The following is a 19631-nucleotide window of genomic DNA, read 5'->3' as shown; positions in this document are numbered from 1 at the left end:
TGTAATATTTATGAATTTTACTATGTACTTGACCATTTCATTATGTCCGCTGTGCTCTTGCCGAGAGAGCCCGCCCACACTCTCTTCTGATTGGCTGTGGTTTTTGATTGATTTTATCAGTTCTCATTTTTGCGTTGCGTCTAGTGTGGACAGTCAAATTGCTTGTCGGTGGAATCTTATCGCATCGCGTCTGGTTAGGACACGGTGTGACACTTGGTGTTTTGTCCTTCAATGGCACTCCGCCTCAAAGTAGATATCTGAAAAGACAAAATACAGAATATAAAATGTATTATTCTATTTTGATTAATTATGTCAAAATATAAGCACAGAGTAAATCTTTACAGCAAACATGAAGTAGCTTTACATAATAATAAAAATAATAATAAAATATAGCTGCGAGCAGCAATCATCGGGGTTCAAGCACTTTAAGGCCTTTAAAGACATGCGTAAAAAGGTATTATATTTATTTTATTATAGCATGTAAGCACTTGGATCATAGATGGAAATACCATTTACAGCCAATACAGGCAATTTAGTAAGGAAAAACATGGTTTTTAAAAGTTTTTTGACAGTTAGAGTGCCACCTATTGCCCGATCTCCACCAATTTTTTTGGGTGTCCTCAGAGTGTGCCCATACATATGCGTGTTAATTTTGGTAAAAATATCTCATTTAGTTTTGAAGTTACAGACACTTATATTTATATATATATATATATATATACAAGAGCATAAAAAATGACCCATGAGAGACTTAGGTTTACTACGGTGGTTTTGTCTCGCTCGGACTAACGATTTCGAAGATATTCGCAAAAGTTTTTAAGCGCTAAATCACAACATTGCACAAAACATAAGGCAAAACCTGGCAAGTCTGGTATCGATGGACTCGTCAAGATTTCAGGAGTCTAAAGACATAACTCCCGTGAAAATAAGTAAAACCACACCCAGAGTTATATATATTTTCAGCCAAAACCATTAAAAACATAAGTTTTTAAAAGCTTTTTAACAGTTATAGCGCCACCAATGGTCCGATCTCCATAAAAGTTGGCATGCTTCTTTAGAGTCATATGCTGCATGTGCTCCCTTAATTCTGTAAAGTTCTGAGTTTTATTATTTATAGGCTTTTGGGTATATTTAGCCATGCCCATTTTATAAATGACCCTGTTATAGCGACCCAAAGGGTAAAGTTCAACTTTTTTTTGATAATTATTGATCTAGAGAGTCCAGAGAATTGTCCTGCACTAGATTTTGTCCGATCGGGCGAAAAACCTAGGACTAGTTCGCAAAAGTAGGTTTTTCAGCTATTCATGAAGAATTAATGAACGATTTGATTGACAGCATTGGTTCTTGAGGCAAAGTTATTCAGCATGAGGAGATCTATCAAATGATATGCATATTGTGTGAATCTGTGAAACACCACGTGATTACTGAGTCGTAAAACTCGTTAGCGCCAACTAGTGGCCGATTTCTTTCAAAATTCTTACAGACCTCTAGGCCGATCGGGGCGAGCCTTGGTGATGTTGTAGGCGGTATGAGTACTACCAGCCCTCAAAGTTTCATGTCTCTACGACTTACGGTTTGGTCTGCCCGATCACTTTTATGGGAGAATGCAGATCCTTGGAAAATTTAACAATTACAATGGGGATTCAGCGCTACGCGCTTGAACCCCTAAAAATACCATGAATCACTTCTCCAGCTCCTCAGCTTCAGTCGTATATTGGCCAGTGAGACACTGATATTGTGAGGCATTTCAGCCACAGGAGTTTGTGTCCAAAAGTGTTAGGATGTGCAGCTGAGCAGCTACAAAAAGAGTTAAGGAAGCATTTACAGACAAAACATACCAAGTTTTTTTTAATGTATATCATTTTAAAAAATGGATAGTCACATAATTGAATTGAGTCACATTTTAATTGAAAGGATTTTACCAGAGCAAGGAATTTGCCCATAAGTGATCACTTCCCAGACAGCAACATCTGGATTCCACACGGACCAGATGTGGGCCAGATCTGGGCCAACATGATGTTGCTATCTGGGTTTGATGAGCAAAGCTTGCAAGCAAACAATTTTTTTTTTTTTAAAAAAGTATCTGTGTAATAACCATATTCAGAATGAGTCAGATCTGGAACATGTCCAACCAAGAAATGGCTTAGAGGACTGGAAGGCATGTCAGTTGTTTTAAAGGGGACAGGTGGAGCTTCTGTGAAACATGAATATGACAATAATTAGATTTGTGAATAACACAACATTATAATAATATTTCAGTATCATACAAATGTAGTGATTTTTACTCCATTCACCGGTGACGTAGTGATTTTTGATCACGTGCCACTTTAAGGTGTGGTTATGAGTGTATCAGATGACCACTCCCCCCTTTTGTAATACGGGGCACCAGTTAAGAATACTATCTTAACAATTTAAGAACACTCCAAAAGAGCTGTTCAATAATTTAGAATTAATATAAACTGGAGGGAGTTGGTCAACTGATTTATCTGAAGGATTTGTGAGAGTCTGGTCAACTAGTAGAGTCTTTGATCATCAACACAAGGAAGACACAGTTATAATAAAATCAGTGAAATTTATTAACAACAGACATGCAAGAGTAAATACCACAACGACTAATAATGAAATAATGAATATGCACTTCTAAAAGATAGTAAAATAATAATCAAAGGAAAATACTGAATTAAATCAAAGAGACAAATAAATGAAGTGAACACGGAATGGATAAATGCAATGCTGTTAAATTGAATGTAGAATGGAAGAGAATTGTATGGGAATGCTTCTTATGGAAGCCACCTAATGGCTCTGGTAAAAGGGTGATAAATAATTGCTTATTTATCATTCAACAAATAATATACCTATTATTTGTAACAAGCTGACCTCAAGTAACTGTTATCTAAACAGGTTAGAAAAACATATGCTGCATGTATAAACTAATGCCAAGGTCTCTAGAAAGAGGTTTGGTAAGTTTATATTTACGTTCCACACAGTCGGGTGATCAATCCGGTAGCAGAGACGTCTTCCACTGATGATGCAGGCTGCGTGCAGTGGGAGGGCGCGCAGTTGCGATCCAGTAGTCGTGCCACGCTGGGCTGGAGGATGCTGAACTTCGGTTGCGCCAAGAGGGTCCTTTAGGGTGGACTGGGCAGCTGGGTCAGATGAATCTTCACAGGTTCCTTTGCAGGCTGGCTGCGTCGCTGTAGGAGCCGTGAGGGTCAGATGAAGTCCCTCAAAGCTGGGGCCCTTTTTGCAGCTAGAGTGCAGCTGAAAGCAATGTAAAAGGTTTTGCTCGCAAAAGCTTCACCTTAACCGTCTTGTAGTCTCTTTCCTCGTCAGGTCAGAAACTCAGGACGTGGGGTGTCTGTTAATGTCTCCTTCCCCGTCGAGCTGGAAACGCAGAACAAGGGTGTGTCTACCCGGGGGACATATTTATCCCTTTCTAATGAGGAGGAGATTGAAATGTGGCGCCTTGCCGATCCTGGAGTGTGATTGGCCACTGTTATCTGAAGCAACCCTGGTGTTGCCCACCCTAGTGTGGAACTCATTTGCATAGCATAAAGTACAGTGTTAAAATGGTGTCTTTAACATTTTACCCATGCATTATTTCTTTACCAAACCTCTTTCAAATGATTAAAGGCATCGTAGGGAACAGATAGACACCAAACACAATATGAAATGATTAAATCATCGTCCATGCATTTGTTTATCTGTTAACAGGACTGTCCCATGACCTGTTGTTTTAACAGTCAGTGACCATTAACATAAACTGTGCTTTGCGTGAAGACAGAGTGGATGTGATGCAGTTTCATTCAAATTAAGGCCTCCAAACATAGGTATGAATGGATTTAGATAGATCTCTGTGGCCTCTCTTTATTTCAGTCACTGCTGCTCCATCCATGGGGTCCTGAAGGAATTTATATGGCAGTCCTTGCCTAAATCTTAGGAATGAGTTTGGTGGTTAGAGTCAATGTGTCGTCCAATGAGAAGTCCTCTCTTTGGTTTTGGTGGGTGCAGAAGGTTCCCCTTCCTGCTCTGGAAGAGGTGTCTGGTAGTTGTCCTAACATCTTATCTGATGTTGCTGAACATTTGTTTATGTTCATTCACCAAAGATCCAGTCACAGTGTGGCACATCTTCTTACACACCAGCAGTTAGAGAGGGGCCTTTCGTAAACTGGTCCCTGGAATGCCATCTTAACTGTTGTTCACAACACAAATATATCCTTCAAATTTATAAAATTAATAATGAACAATGCCCAGCTGAGACCTGTTAGATTCACTGAGCACATGAAGTAGTGTTGTCAAAAGTACCGGTACTTCGGTACCAAGTCGGTACTGAAATTTTTAAAATGTGATGATACCCGCAATTCTGTAGTACCGGGAGTACCGAGTATCTGGATATATTCGGTACCCACTGATAGGACTGTGCCAGTATTTACGTGAATATGACGCGAGTTAAGCACAAAGCTTTGTTTACAGAAGAAACAGGCTAATAGGTTAGCAATTAAATGTGACATCGCAGCCATGGAAACATTTTGGTTCATGCCGAATGAGAGAGGTATGTGAGTCCATACATTTAAGCTTTGTCGGCTTTGTATTCTGTTTTGCGAATCGTGATCTGGTCACCCGATTAGCAGGGAATTTAACAATATTCCATTAGTTATTCCACTGAACATGAAATCTGTTTATTTTCTCAAATCTTCACTCACGCAGGGGATTATAAACGTTTCTTCCTTTCATTCGAGCAGTAGGCTATATGACGCATCTTTGTGTGGAAATAAAAAACGAATGTTAGTACTTAGCAATAGTACTTAACTTTCTTGTTATTTAGGTTACCATTATTTACTGATATTTATTTCATAGTTTTACAGGCTGTAGTGTGTCGTTTCACTGAAGGAATAGCTCAAATTAACACCCATGCCTGTATCAAAATGGATGTTTGAGCATTTATTTATTTTTTTATATTTCAAAATTTATTTAATTGAGGTATATATACACACACGAACATACACACACACGCTCCAAATATTTATATGTATGATTACCATCATATTAAATATGTTTTTAAATATAGGCTAGTTCAATAAAATAGTAAACTAGTTCCAACAGATTTTCCTGTGGTACCGAAATTGGTACCGAGAACCGTAAAATTTTACTGGTATTGGTACTGACTACCGGAATTTTGGTACCTTTAACTGCATAAGTTCCATAGAACGTCTCAGGTTGCGCATGTAACCATGGTTCCCTGAGAAGGGAACGAGACGCTACATCGCCATGACGACACTTTGGGGAATCCCTTCAGCGTAAGCTCTCCTGAAGGCGTGTGCAGCTAGTCCAATTCTGATTGGTGCAACGTCATCCCGTGACATGTGCCGGCGGAACGCGGAAGCTATAAAGGGAGCCGGCAACACAGCTGTTTCAGCTTCTGATCTAAAGCAAGCCGCTCCCAGGCATGCAGAAAGTATGGCAAGGGGATGCAGTGTCTCGTTCCCTTCTCAGGGAACCATTGTTACATGCATAACCTGAGACGTTCCCTTTTGAGGGAACTCGCGCTGCATCGCCATGACAACTGGGATCCTGGTGTGGCCGGCAGGTATAGGGTATAGCACCTATTGAAGGTGCTGTAGAAGATGCCATACTTCATGTGGAATGAGCTTTAAGAGGCAGAGGTGAAGGCTGCCCGCGCACCTCGTATGCCATAGAAATAGCTTCAACAATCCACCTGTTTATAGTAAGTTTGGTAGCCGGGCAGTCCTGTTGGTGGCCCGAAGCATACCAACAGTTGAACGGATTACTCCACTGAGTGGTTTTTCTCACGTATACCTCAAGGGCCCTGACAGGGCAGAGTGACTTCTCACGTTCAGCCGCCACCTGAGGAGGATGAAGGCATGAAGGACTATTGACCAGGCCACATAGTGGGTAATTTAGGTACATAACCCGGTCTCGGGTCCAAAAAAGCTTTGACACCACCCGGAGCAAACACCAGACAGGAGGGGGCAACTGACAGAGCTTTTAAGTCCCCAACTCTCATGAGGAGCTCTAGAACTGAGTATGGTCTCTACTACCTCAGCAGAGAGACCTGCATTTAGGAACTGATCCCCCTCAGGGGCCAGACCCACAGTTTCCACATCTCCGGCCAAGGTTGAAATATCAAGCCCCTGGCCTGTGTTAGGAGGTCCCTCCTGACGGAAATCTCCCATGGGAGGCCATCCAGGAGGGCTACCAGGTCCGAAAACCAAACTCAGGCCGGCCAGAACAAGGCTACCAACAGCAGACAGACCCCGTCCTGGAAAACTCTTTCTAGAACTCCCAGGAGCAGAGCAATCTGGGGGAGATGCGTACAGCCGAAGCCTCGGCCACGTCTGTACCATGGCGTTCAATCCAAAAGGAGCTGGAAGAGAGAGGGAGAGCCACAGTGGGCAACGAGACGTCTCTAGCGACGTCAACAGGCTCCCTATTCGATCCACCAACCCGAGGTGGAGTCTTTATTCTCCAGGCCTCAGCCCCTGCCTCAGCAGGATGCTTGCTCCCACACCCAGGGATAAAGAACTGCTCTCAGGGAGAGCAACTTCCCCTGAGACCACAGGAGGATCTGGTGCATCAGTCTGGATTGAGGATGCAAACGCAGACTTCCCCAGTGGTTATATTCAAGACCATTGACATATTGTCTGTTCGTATGAGAAAATAATGGCCTCTGAGGTCTGGGAGAAATGCCTTAGGGTTAGCACAACCTCTAATTTTCTAGGCAATTGCATGCCGGAAATGATGATGTTCTATCTACAGACCCCTTGAGCGGCCTTCCAGGACCACACCCCACCCTATGCAGGACACACCTGTTGACGCGATGTTTCGATGTCAAGATGCTCCTAACACTGGGCTTTGGGACAGAAACCAAGGTCTTTTTTCACATGATCAAGGAACGAAGGCACCTGCACCTAAACTTGATCATGTGGGTTGCCCCTTGGGGAAAACCTCCTTGGTTCTATGCCATCACTGCAGGGGTGTCAGTGATGGGCTGGCCTAGATTCTGGTCACTGTTTCCAGAATCAATTCGATACGTGCAGGAGACAACTGTGCTCGCAATGTAATCAAATTCCATATGACCCCCAGATAAGTCGTGTACATCCTTTTTCGGAACTATAAAATACCGGCTGTAGAACCCGGTGTTTCTCTCTGGGGGAGGATAATGACTATGGCCTCCTTCGCCAAAAGAGATTGAAATTCCTGCTCCATAACCTGTGCCTGCTCAGGGCCACCACTGTAGCCAAAATCTTTTTGAACCTTGGTGAACGAGTCCCAAACTGGAGTCTACAGCCCTTGCAGATGTGCGCACAACCAATTTAGATATATTGGGTAGTGTTTCCCAGGCATGAAGGTAATTTATTAGAGGAACCAGCCTCTCAAGGCTGACCTCTGATACATTCGACGGAGCAGACTCTGTGCCCTGAAGCGAATTCACGGCAGGGTTCAACTGAATCAATGCTTCTACAGACCTCTCTAAGGAGAACAAACCCCCATGCCACAGTGGGTGGTTTGGGTTTGTTAAAAACCGTTGTGCCCCGAAGCACCATAGGTAGCGGGGTTGACAAATCGATTTCCTGAGGGCTCCTCAGAGGAGCGGTATAGATCTCTAGGGGCGCCCTCAGAGGCCTGACTTAACCATCAGGACCTCTTTCCCGAAGCCCGCTTAGAGAGAATAACGGAGCTCAGATCCGATTTCTTCTTCGGGGGCTTCGGCTAGGAGTGTTGCTTCGACCCCTGAGCTCATTGCGAGCAGCAACATTTTCTGTCAGTAAGAGGAGCTGGATGTAAGTGGCTGGGGCTGCCCTCTTTCTCCTTTCTTTTGGCAGCAGCCCCCCACTATACGCCTTGCCCACCAGCGAAAAATACTATATGTTAAGGCTTGGTGGGCAATGTCGGGGTTTTCAGGGACGACACAGCGTCAGGGGAGAGAAATGCTTAATGTCTCTCTAACCCTGGGCATCGTCGATAACCATTCTCCCACAATTGTTAAATAAAATATAATTGTGGGGAAACATGAGGAGAAGGCTTCTTCCAGGGTCCCAACACTTCAGTGTAGAGATCTGGAAAGAATGGCAAAACCTGATGCGGAGGCTGTAATATTGATCCAGATAATATTAAGTCAAAACCTTCACAGGTTCCTCATACTGCGGGGAAAGGGCTGGCAAGTCACCCAAATCACCCGCAAGAGGCAATTTATTAGCAGACAGAGTCAGAACCAAACATCTATTGTGCACAATCTTTATTAACTAACTCACAAACACATAACTAAACTAACAAACACATAACATACACGCAGGTCACACACATACGTAGGTAAAAATGAGCAATGATAGAGTTGAACCGGAAGTGGGACCAGAAATAGAGCTATGGGAAAAAATCAAAGACAATCTGGAAAAGAATCATCAGTTTTCCCAGTAATAAAACACCTTTGCTGACACAGGTGGTTTACAAATTAATACTAAATCACTGTTTAGTGTTCAAATGTACAATACTTGCAAGATGCCTTTAGGCTGAGGAGCATCGGATCTGCAGGCCGAGGAGAAATATTGATGATTCGGTCCGAAGTTGTAGCCAGTATCTTCTGCATTGGATAAAGTAATATGAAACAACTTAAGCTGTTAATTTGACTCTTAGTGGGGAAAAAGTTCTTTCTCTCTCTCATAGATATGCACATGGCTGGATTGCAGGCCTAGGCCTACAGGCCTTGCAGGTCCACAGGCCTTGGCCTGAAGAGGCCTGCTGCAAAAGGGGGTCTCTTCAGTCGTCCAAGAAGCAAGAAAAAGAGAGGGAGGGGCGTTGTGCACTGGCTTTTAACCTCTGGTCAAAATCACACCTCTTAGGGTTGACCTGACCAATGAAGATGTTGTATTTCCGGGCGACAACACGCCTCCTGTCAGGACTTTTACGACTGACCAAGATTAACTGGCTGAGTTTTTGAAGAAGAACTATTAAAGATTCTTGTAATACTGATGTGTTGCACAGGTATAGACATATCGCATACACAAGCATTTAAATCTTCTCGATACGAACCCATAGACACTAAACATGGCATAATTGAAGTTACCTTAAATGTATCACAAAACATGTGAATACAATACTGAGTACAATACAACAAACAGTAATAATGGATACCATTTCCTGGGGATATGCATGTTAATTTATAGAACAGCCTGTCTATAAATTAATGCAGGAAAGTCTGTTTTCTGTGGGAAAGATGCAGGTTTTCTGTGTGTCTCTTTGTCTCTGCTCTTCTCTGTTCTTCCATGTGGCAACCAACATTCTTTAGCGCAATAAAACTTGTAACTGAGAACTTCTCGGGGGATGGGGGACAGACCCCAGAGTCAGCTTTAAACAATTATTGGTTAACTATAACAAATAATTGTGTCTGATTTGTCTCAGTCGTTACAATATATATATATATATACATATATATATATTGTGGCGGGGTGGAGGGATCACACAACAGGGAGAGCTCAGTTTAAGGCCCCGGAGGGTGGATTTTATTGAAAGACAAGTGTATACGTGAGTGGTGGGGGTGCTCTTGCTTGCAGGAGTGCCCTCGGTCGTGTCCAGGTGTGGGTGAATCCGTGCGGTGCTCGTGGCGGTGCTGATCGGTCACACACTGCTTTCTGGAACGGGATAGAGAGAGAACGTTAGTCTGCTGTCTCATGGAGAGGCTTCTCCCCCTTTGTCTGTGAGCATGCTGCTTATATGCAGGCAGGTTGATCAGTCTAAAACAGCATTCAGAGCTGCAGCATCATGTTAGGTTGACTGTTCGGAAGACAAAGCGGAGGGGGAAATGACCTGCGCTTTAAGGGAGTAGAAAGTAACTAAAGCACGTATTTGTCTTCTGTACACAACTGACCACTGCATTGAGACAGGGGGCTGCTTATATCATGTGAGGTGAGCACAGGGAATTTTGTCTACTGTTCATGACCGACCGCTGCACTGAGACAGGAGGCTACATCATGTAGGTGCCGGGCATTTTGTCTGCTGTACACGACAGACTGCTGCACTGAGACGGGCTGTTAATCATGAGAGTGCTGGGAATTTGTCTTCCGTACACGATAGACCGCTGTACTGAGACAGGGGGCTGTTTATATTGTGTGAGTGTTTTTCTGTACACAGTAGGCCGCGCCTCTGTGGCAAGGGGCTGCTTATAGCATGAATGATGCACGTATAGACGATGACGGGCCATGCGGGACCTGTGCTGACATGAGAACCCTAGCTGCAGTCTGCGCGCTCAGCTCGCAGCTTTACCACGTGCCGGGGGGGAGCATGACAAGCCGGGCTTATGAGGATAAGCTGTTCTTCTTTCTTTGCTGCCGCTCGGTGTCGTGGGTGGCGGGGGAATGTCGGCATCCCTGTGATACTGGGAGGCCATAACAGGTGTGGCTCCGTGCTCTGAAGGTGTACTCAGACTAGGCACGGTTGCCTTGAGCCCGAGCGCGATTGTCCCCCCTCCCCACTCCCCCGCTGGCATGCACTCACACTTGCACTTAACTTTCCAGGCCGAAGCATGCTTACGTCATATACAATGCAACTTTTTGAATGGAAGAAAACAGGAAGAAATGCATTTTCGCTAAGATACTGCCTAATATATAGGCTATTTATAATAGCACATATCAGAGGATTATTACGAAGGCAGCTGATGTTAATGGAGGAATTTGCAGCTTTACTCGCAAACTACAATTCCTGTTCATCAATAAGGTGAGAATCCGATCCGTTATAAACCCAAATACACTCAAATTAATTACATGAATTGATAAGTGTACTATCAAAGTAGTAATAAAGATGTTTGCCGTCATAATGACCGTAGCGCACACAAAAGTAGGAACTGTTCCGTGCTCTGGCACGGTTAGCGCTCACACTGCATGCGAACCACGCTCTAGCCTAACCGAACCGCACTCTGGCCCACCTCTTCCAAGCGGGCCAGGGCCAGCTAAACGAACCGCGCCCGGGCACGGAACGGAGCGATCACACTTGTCAAACGAACCGGGCTTTGGGGGTCAAACGCACTCGGGCACGGTTCAGAGCATCTAATGTGAGTACACACTGAGGCATGGCAAGTAATGTAGTATTGTCCTGAGGGGTTGGGTGAGAGCAATGTGGACGCTTAGTCGGCATGAGCTCATCACCGGGGTCCATAAGGTCCGCCACTGTTACAGAGGATATACAGAGGATAATGAGGGTAACACAGCTGAACGTGATGACAAATCATAGTGACCATGACAACCAAGAAGTGGCGGGAAACTGAACAAAGAAAAACAGGAACTAATGGATACAAACTAAAGGTGCATGAAAGTGAAACTAAGATGACATATACACTGTGTTCCAAATTATTATGCAAGTGACGTATCAGTGGGATTTCAGTACAATAAACATTCAGATTTTAGTTTTTCAATGAAAGTGTTTGTTTTATTTCTCCGTATCTTTTTAGATAACTGGTATCAATCTCAGACAGGTTTGTTAAATAGTTTGCCAGGCCTACTTAGGTAAAAGGAAACCCTACTTAAAGATGTTGTTCCACATCATTAAGCAAGTCACAGTTCTCATGCAATATGGGGAGGAAGAAAGATCTTTCTGAAGATGAAAAGTATGAAATGGTGCAATGTTATGCAAAAGGCATTAAAACAACTAATATTGTGTGAAAAGTGAATGGAGATTATGGAACTATCATAAGATTTGTGAGTGATTTAGAGTACAGCAGAACTCGGCCAGATAAAGGCTTAATTGTATTAAAGTTAATTGTATTAAAAGGACAGCTGTTAAAAAAAGCCACTGTTGAGCAGCAGGTATTTGAAGCTCCTGGTGTCTCTGGAGTCTCAAGAACCTCTCTATGCTGGCTGGCAGTTATGTGTAAAATTGCATTTCAGCCACTCCTAACCAAACCTCACAAAGAGAAACATTTACAGTGGGTGTAGAAATACATTTTCAAACAGATTTATTGATGTGATGTTTTTTGCAGCATGGGATAGTGCATAGATGCATAGTGCTTTGTATTTCAGAAGACATTAACCTTCTTTTATACCAAAGCTGAAAATGGGCAGTTATAAACTCCACATATCTTGCAGAAGTCATTTCGACACCCTCAGAGACCCTAAAGGGACCTTCCATCTCACTTCCCAATATTCCAGCCCAAATTATCACCCGCCAGCTCCCTGCTGACGTCACAGTCTTGTTGGAACATGGTAGCCACTCACCAACCATCCAGAAATCCATCCATCTAGACCATCCATTGTAGTACGGCATTCGTCAGTGAATAAAACTATTTAAAAATGAGTCTTCATTTATTTCCACACCAAGTGTAAATGTTTCTCTTTGTGAGGTTTTTTTAGGGGTGGCTGAAATGCAACTTTACGCACAACTGCCAGCCAGCATGGAGAGGTTCTTGAGACTCCAGAGATACCAGGAGCTTCAAATACCTGTTTGCTGCTCAACACCAGTTTTTTTTTTTTTTTTTTTTTTTTTTATAGCTGTAATTTTAATACAACTAATTTATTTTGACAGAAACTTTCCTTAAAAGTTCTGCTGTGCTCTAAGTCACTCACAAATCTTATGATATTTTGATAATTTACATTCACTTTTCACACAATATTAGTTGTTTTCATGCCTTTTATGTAACATTGCACTATTTCATGCTTTTCATCTTCAGAAAGATCTTTCTTCTTCCCCATATTGCATGAGAACTGTGACTTGCTTAATAATGTGGAACAACCTCTTTAAGTAGGGTTTCCATTCACCTAAGTAGACCTGGTGAACTGTTTTGTCTGAGATTGATAAGTTATCTAAAAAGATATGGAGAAATAAAACAAACACTTTCTTTGAAAAACATACAGATTTTAGTTATTGTAGTGAAATTCTCCTGATATGTCACTTCCATAATAATTTGGAACACAGTGTAGACAGACTAGTGGTGACAGGAGGTGTATGGAGTCAAAACCATGCCATATAGTTTTGCAAAAGAATAAAGTATTGCAAAAGAAAAAAAGTATTGCAAAAAGAAAAAGTATTGAGCAAAAAAAAAAAAATGTTTTGCAAACAAAAATAAAGAATTGCAAAAGAAACATAAAGTATTGAGAGAAAAAATAAGTTTTGCAAAAATATTATTACATTATATTGCATAAAGAATTGCAAAAATAAATATATAATTAATTGCAAAATCCAATGACAGCTGTAAAAGAAGCTTATGAACTTTGATCCTATTTTATCTCTGCAACAGATATTTTCCACCTATTAATTTATTTGCAACACTCCTTTTATTCTGCGTTTCAGTCAAGTGTGAGCTTGCACTTCACTTTTCTGTGCGTTTCACTTCATGGCACTGTTTTGACGTGGGGTGGAAACTGGGACGTGTTCAGCGGGCCTGGTCATGCTCCGTCCAAGTGATGTCATCTGCTCAAGATGCAGATCAGCACAGATGAAGGCACTACTGCTGAGAGGCATGCGGGTGGATTGTTTCCTTGTTGATTTATAGCATAAAAATGTGTATAGTTTCATTTTGTTAACTAAATGTGTATTACCAGGGTTTGCTTAAAACCTGGGAGGACGCGGCCACACTCTTTTTTACATTAGTTTAAAGTTACTGCTAGTTTTAATGTAAGTTAAATGTAAATAGGAAGTAATTAACTTGACAGACTATCAGTAAAAAGACTCAAGCTTAAATTTTGGATTGTTTTATTTAACATATCTTATAGTGACAGAAATTTCTTAATTTGTATTAGTAATTATATAAATGAAATACATAGTCAATAACTTTAACATGAAATATGATCATCCACATCCATTTAGATAATCTCCTGTATGGTCATTATATAAAAGCGTCTGACTAAATAAACAACGTTTCTCAGGACTTTTAGTTTAAAAGTGTGCATATTTGGATAAATATTGATGGATTCTCGTGTTTACTTTAAATGTCTATAAAGAGGAGTAATATTAAATTTTTACCTAAAATGAGGCAATGTGAGCATTACGGAGCTCTAAACACTGGCGTGTAGCCTAATGTTTGTCCGGTAGTGTGTTTACCCACCACGCAAAGCACGCAATTGCGTGGGGCCCCGTGGGCTTGGGGGGCCCCCGTGATTTCTCCCAGGGGGACCCCACGGTGGTGTAGTCTACGTGTTACGCAGGTATCTGCCGTATACCCACTAGGAAAGGTCAAGGATTTGCATACACCTGCTTTAAAAAGCGTGAGGATACGGATTTGGCGCTCTTTAATGTGCCGTGACAGGTTGCTGCAGTATCAGTTCAAGAGAAGCGGCAGCCTGACGTGCACGTGAACTGATCCTCTCCTCCGCTTTAATACCAGTTACAGCAGCACGAAATAAACATGAATGAACTAAAGGTATGTTAAAAGATACAGAACAACTTACCGAAATCCATATCATGTTTGGTATAATCGCGCTCAATCATTATTTCAACCACGGAAAGACGTTAGTAAAATATCTTGTAATAAACACACATAACGTCACATTTACCTCAGAACAAACATATTCATCATGACCATAAACTTGTTAGTCAGCTAGAAAAATTAACTCTAGAGAGGAGCATTTAGCTAAATATATGCACCAAATTACATATTAATTATAATTTTTAATGTTCTTTATTGGCCTATACTGTCACGAATATGGCTCCCTCGCCTCCTCCTCCGCACCACCGGAGGGAGCCATCACCCGAATATTGACTGTTCCCATTCGGACTACGCTTCCCATAGGCCCTCATTCCTGGGACTGATTGCGCACACACCTGCACCCCATCACGCTCACACTATTTAAGCCACACACACACACACACACTCACCGCGAAGTCTTGATTTGCCCCGGTGATCATTTCTGAGCGTTTTCTTGTGGATTGTTTATTCTGTTACTGTTGGACTGTTTACCCGTTGTGATTCTCTGCTGCCTGCCCTGAACCTTGCCTGTTTACTGGACTGTGTTTGCTTGCCGCCTGCCCTGATCTCCGCCTGTGACCCGTTACTGTTTGTCTGCCGCCTGCCTCGACCATTGCCTGTTCCTGTTTATGTCTTTGCCTTTGCCCCTGTCTGTCTTGGTGTTAATTCTAAATAAAGCTGCAAATGGATCACCATTCTGCCGACCCTTCATTACAGAAGACTTCGCCAAACAGCGATCCAGCAGCAATCATGCAGATCTCCACCGAGCTGTCCGCCCAGGCCAACCAGCTCGCGGTACACCAACACCAACTGAATCGTTTGACTTCACTTACCGAGGAGCTGGTGAGAACTCTACAGAGTCTTCGATTCGACGCCGCCGAGGCCAGCCACGCCGCCGCCAGCGACTCCCGCCAGCCAGGCCTTCACGGCCGTTCCCACCGTAAATCCACGCCTTGCACTCCCGGAGAAGTTTGACGGAACCCCCGCGAGATGTAAGGGTTTTCTTCTACAATGCTCGCTGTTCATCAACCAACAACCCACTCTCTACCCCACCGAGTCCAGTCGGATTTCCTTGGTCTGCTCTCTGTTGATGGGACGAGCGCTGGATTGGGCCACGGCTGTATGGAGAGAGGATGGATCTGTATTTCCCACCTTCTCGGCTTTCCTGCAAAACTTCAAAGAGGTCTTCAACCATCCTGAGGGAGGCAAGAGCGCGGGAGATCAACTGCTGTCGCTGTGTCAAGGTAACAACACAGCTGCCGAATACGCTCTCAGTTTCCGAACCCTCGCCGCACAAACAAACTGGGTCGAAGACACGCTGAAACTGTTGTTTCGCAAGGGACTGTCATTAGAGCTTCAAGCCGAGCTTGCGTGCCGCAACGAGGGAAAATCACTCAACAATTTCATTGAGCTGGCCATTCACATCGATAATCTCCTCCGGTCTCGACGCTCAGCCCGTCTGCCCACTCTGACCACTTCGACGTCTGAACCCATGCAACTCGGATACACCCCGCTTCGTCCAGAGGAGAGGGAGAGGAGACGACAGCTTCATTTGTGTCTGTATTGCGGCCAAGCAGGCCACGTCAAGATCAACTGCCCCATCCGACCCAATCCATCCAACTCGAAAGCGGTGAGTCCTCCACTCTCCACCGACTATCCCTTCAACTGCCTCAAAATACCCATTCAAGTCACCGTGAATGATCTATGTGTAACTACGCACGCACTTTTGGACTCTTGGGCTGCGGGTACCTTCATGTCAGACACATTCATCCGTGAACACAACATCGCATTAACGGACTGCAACTCTCCATTGGCAGTGGAGGCGCTAGACGGGAGACCAATCGGAGGAGGAAGGATAGCGCACATCACCGCTGAACTCACACTGCAAGTGGGAGTACTTCACCAAGAACGCATCCGATTTTACGTGATTCACTCACCCAACAATCCAGTCATCCTTGGTCTCCCATGGCTCAGAACACATAACCCGCTCATTTCCTGGAAGGAGGGCCAGATCGTTCAGTGGGACGCCATCTGTCACGAGCGCTGTCTGAAACAGATCACTCCCATACCAGTCCAGGTCGTCTCAATTCACGAGCCCAACCATGACGAGCCCGACATTCCCGCTGAGTATGCCGATCTGGCGGTTGCTTTCAGCAAAAGCAAATCGACCGAATTACCTCCTCACCGTTCCAGTGACTGCGCCATCGATCTGCTTCCAGGTACCATGCCTCCCAAGGGCAGAATATTTCCCCTGTCTCAACCAGAATCAGCAGCTATGAAAGCATACATTGAGGAAGAACTGGCCAAGGGGTTCATCCGACCCTCGACATCTCCGGCAGCGTCTGGCTTCTTCTTCGTTAAAAAGAAGGACGGCAGTCTTCGACCCTGCATAGACTACCGTGGACTGAACGATATCACAGTTAAGTTTCGTTACCCTCTGCCATTGGTCCCCGCAGCCCTGGAACAGCTAAGGCAGGCCAAGCACTTCACTAAACTAGACCTCCGGTGCACTTACAACCTGATTCGCATCCGAGAGGGTGACGAGTGGAAGACGGCCTTCTCCACTGCCACCGGCCACTATGAAACCCTTGTCATGCCCTTCGGGCTGTCCAACAGTCCTTCCGTCTTCCAATCATTCATCAATGACGTCTTTCGGGATATGCTTAACCGCTGGGTCATCGTCTACATCGACGACATCCTCATATACTCCAAAACCTTCGAAGAACACGTCCAACATGTCCGGGCCGTTCTGCAGCGGCTCATCCAGCACAAATTGTACGCCAAAGCGGAGAAGTGTGAGTTCCATCGTACTTCTACTTCATTTCTGGGGTATGTCATCAGTCAGGAGGGGGTGGCGATGGACGACGGCAAAGTGAGGGCGGTGCTGGAGTGGCCGCAACCACGCACGCTGAAAGAACTGCAACGATTCCTGGGGTTCGCCAACTTCTACAGGCGATTCATTCGAAACTTCAGTGGCATTGCGGCGCCTCTAACCTCCATGACTAAGCGACAATCCACACGCCTCTCCTGGAACCACGAAGCAGTGCACGCTTTTCAAGCTCTGAAGGAGCGGTTCACCTCTGCACCCATTCTCCGCCACCCAGACCCAGAGCTCCCATTCGTGGTCGAGGTCGACGCCTCCAGCGCGGGCATCGGGGCTATACTCTCACAGCGCCAAGGTAATCCAGCAAAAATGTACCCATGTGCGTTCTACTCCAGGAAGTTGTCAGCAGCAGAGCGCAATTATGATGTTGGCAACCGGGAGCTTCTGGCTATGAAAGCGGCATTGGAGGAGTGGCGCCACTGGCTGGAGGGAGCACAACATCCATTCACAGATCACAAAAACCTGGAATACCTCCGATCTGCTAAGCGTCTGAACCCTCGGCAGGCAAGATGGGCCATGTTTTTCACCCGATTCCAGTTCACAGTAACTTACAGACCCGGTTCAAAGAACGCTAAGGCAGACACATTATCTCGCTAGGCAGAGGTGGTGGAGCGGACGGAGAGTGAAGAGAGCATCATCCCTGCCAAACTGTTACTCGCCCCAGTCCAGTGGGACATCATGACCGAAATCTCACAGGCCAACGAACACCGCACCACCACCAACCAGTCCACCTAACCGCACTTTTGTCCCTGTGCACCTCCGCAACAAACTGCTCCATCAAGTTCACGATTTCCCCAGCTCAGGCCATCCAGGCATTACTGCCACCCTACACCTGTTACAGAACCGGTTCTGGTGGGACACCATGGTAGCAGACACCACCCAATTCATCAACCAGTGCACAGACTGTCAGACCTCCAAAACTCCACACCAAGCCCCAGCAGGGCTATTACAACCGCTGCCCATTCCACAACGCCCCTGGTCCCACATAGCCATCGACTTCGTCACTGACCTCCCTGAATCCCGTGGCCACACCACGATCCTCACAGTAATCGACCGTTTCTCCAAGGCATGCCGACTCATACCACTGCCCAAGCTGCCCACAGCGTTCGAGACAGCAGAGACCCTATGCAACTTCGTCTTCCGTTTCTACGGTCTGCCAGAGGACATCGTGTCTGACAGGGGTCCACAGTTCACATCCCGGGTATGGACAGCCTTCTTCAAACAGTTAAACATCAACGTCAGCCTCACCTCAGGATACCATCCAGAATCCAACGGACAGACCGAACGCATGAATCAAGAACTCACCAGATTCTTACGCACATACTGTCAGCAGAATCAATCTGAGTGGAGCCGCTATCTGTTGTCGGCCGAGTATGCTCAAAACTCTCTGCGGAAACCTGCCACTGGTGTTACACCCTTCCAGTGCATCCTGGGCTTTCAACCGCCTCTCTTTCCCTGGTCCGGGGAGCCGTCCAACCTGCCATCGGTGACTGAGTGGTTGCAGCGAAGCGAGGAGACCTGGGACCTGGCCCATCATCACCTTCAACGTGCTGTGAGAAGACAAGAAATACAGGCCAATCGACATCGTCGCCCCAACCCTGAATACGCCGTGGGGCAGTGGGTCTGGCTGTCAACAAGGGACCTGCGCCTAAGACTCCCATGCAAAAAACTCAGTCCCAGGTTTGTAGGGCCTTTCCAAATTACTAAACAAATTACCCCTGTATCATTTCGTCTTGACTTACCTGCTAACTACCGTGTTTCTCCCACTTTCCATGTGTCGCTGCTGAAACCCTCTGGTGGTCCGAGAGGAGAGCCGGAGGGAGCCGAGGCCCACGACCCCCCGCCCTTGATGATCGAAGGCGAGGAAGCCTATCTGGTTCGAGAGTTACTTGATTCCCGGCGCCGGGGTAGAAAACTACAATACCTAGTCGACTGGGAGGGGTACGGCCCGGAGGAGCGATCCTGGGTCAATGCGGATGACATCCTGGACCCATCACTCGTGGACGAGTTTCATCGAGCGCATCCGGAGAGACCGGCCCCTCGACCACGTGGTAGACCCCGGCGCCCGCTTCCTTGCGTCTGGAGCCGCTCGCGGGGGGGGGGGGGGGGGGGGGGGGCTCTGTCACGAATGTGGCTCCCTCGCCTCCTCCTCCGCACCACCAGAGGGAGCCATCACCCGAATATTGACTGTTCCCATTCGGACTACGTTTCCCATAGGCCCTCATTCCTGGGACTGATTGCGCACACACCTGCACCCCATCACGCTCACACTATTTAAGCCACACACACACTCACCGCGAAGTCTTGATTTGCCCCGGTGATCATTTCTGAGCGTTTTCT

General features: G+C 45.4%; 2 protein-coding genes across 11 annotated transcripts in view; one reads left to right on the top strand and one right to left on the bottom strand.

Moving 5' to 3' along the window:
* Positions 1–19631, bottom strand: part of LOC127502714 (DNA polymerase zeta catalytic subunit-like) — an 845784-nt gene that overhangs the window by 168983 nt on the left and 657170 nt on the right. The gene's annotated exons all lie outside the window — the stretch shown is intronic.
* traf3ip2a (TRAF3 interacting protein 2a) overlaps positions 1–19631 on the top strand; it is a 90737-nt gene that overhangs the window by 10105 nt on the left and 61001 nt on the right. For 2 of the 10 annotated variants that reach the window (XM_051875993.1, XM_051875994.1), the window contains exon 3: positions 15125–17901. The exons of the other annotated variants lie outside the window; for them this stretch is intronic. In XM_051875993.1, the coding sequence (XP_051731953.1) occupies positions 15498–17888 (2391 nt within the window). In that variant the 5' untranslated portion in view covers positions 15125–15497 and the 3' untranslated portion in view covers positions 17889–17901. Of the gene's footprint in view, positions 1–15124; positions 17902–19631 lie in introns of those variants that run through there. 10 annotated transcript variants of the gene reach the window in all.

This window comes from Ctenopharyngodon idella, chromosome 20, assembly GCF_019924925.1.
Source record: "Ctenopharyngodon idella isolate HZGC_01 chromosome 20, HZGC01, whole genome shotgun sequence".
Lineage (NCBI taxonomy): Eukaryota > Metazoa > Chordata > Actinopteri > Cypriniformes > Xenocyprididae > Ctenopharyngodon > Ctenopharyngodon idella.
The sequence above is the reverse complement of the archived record's forward strand: the minus strand, read 5'-3'. Positions and strand labels throughout refer to the sequence as shown.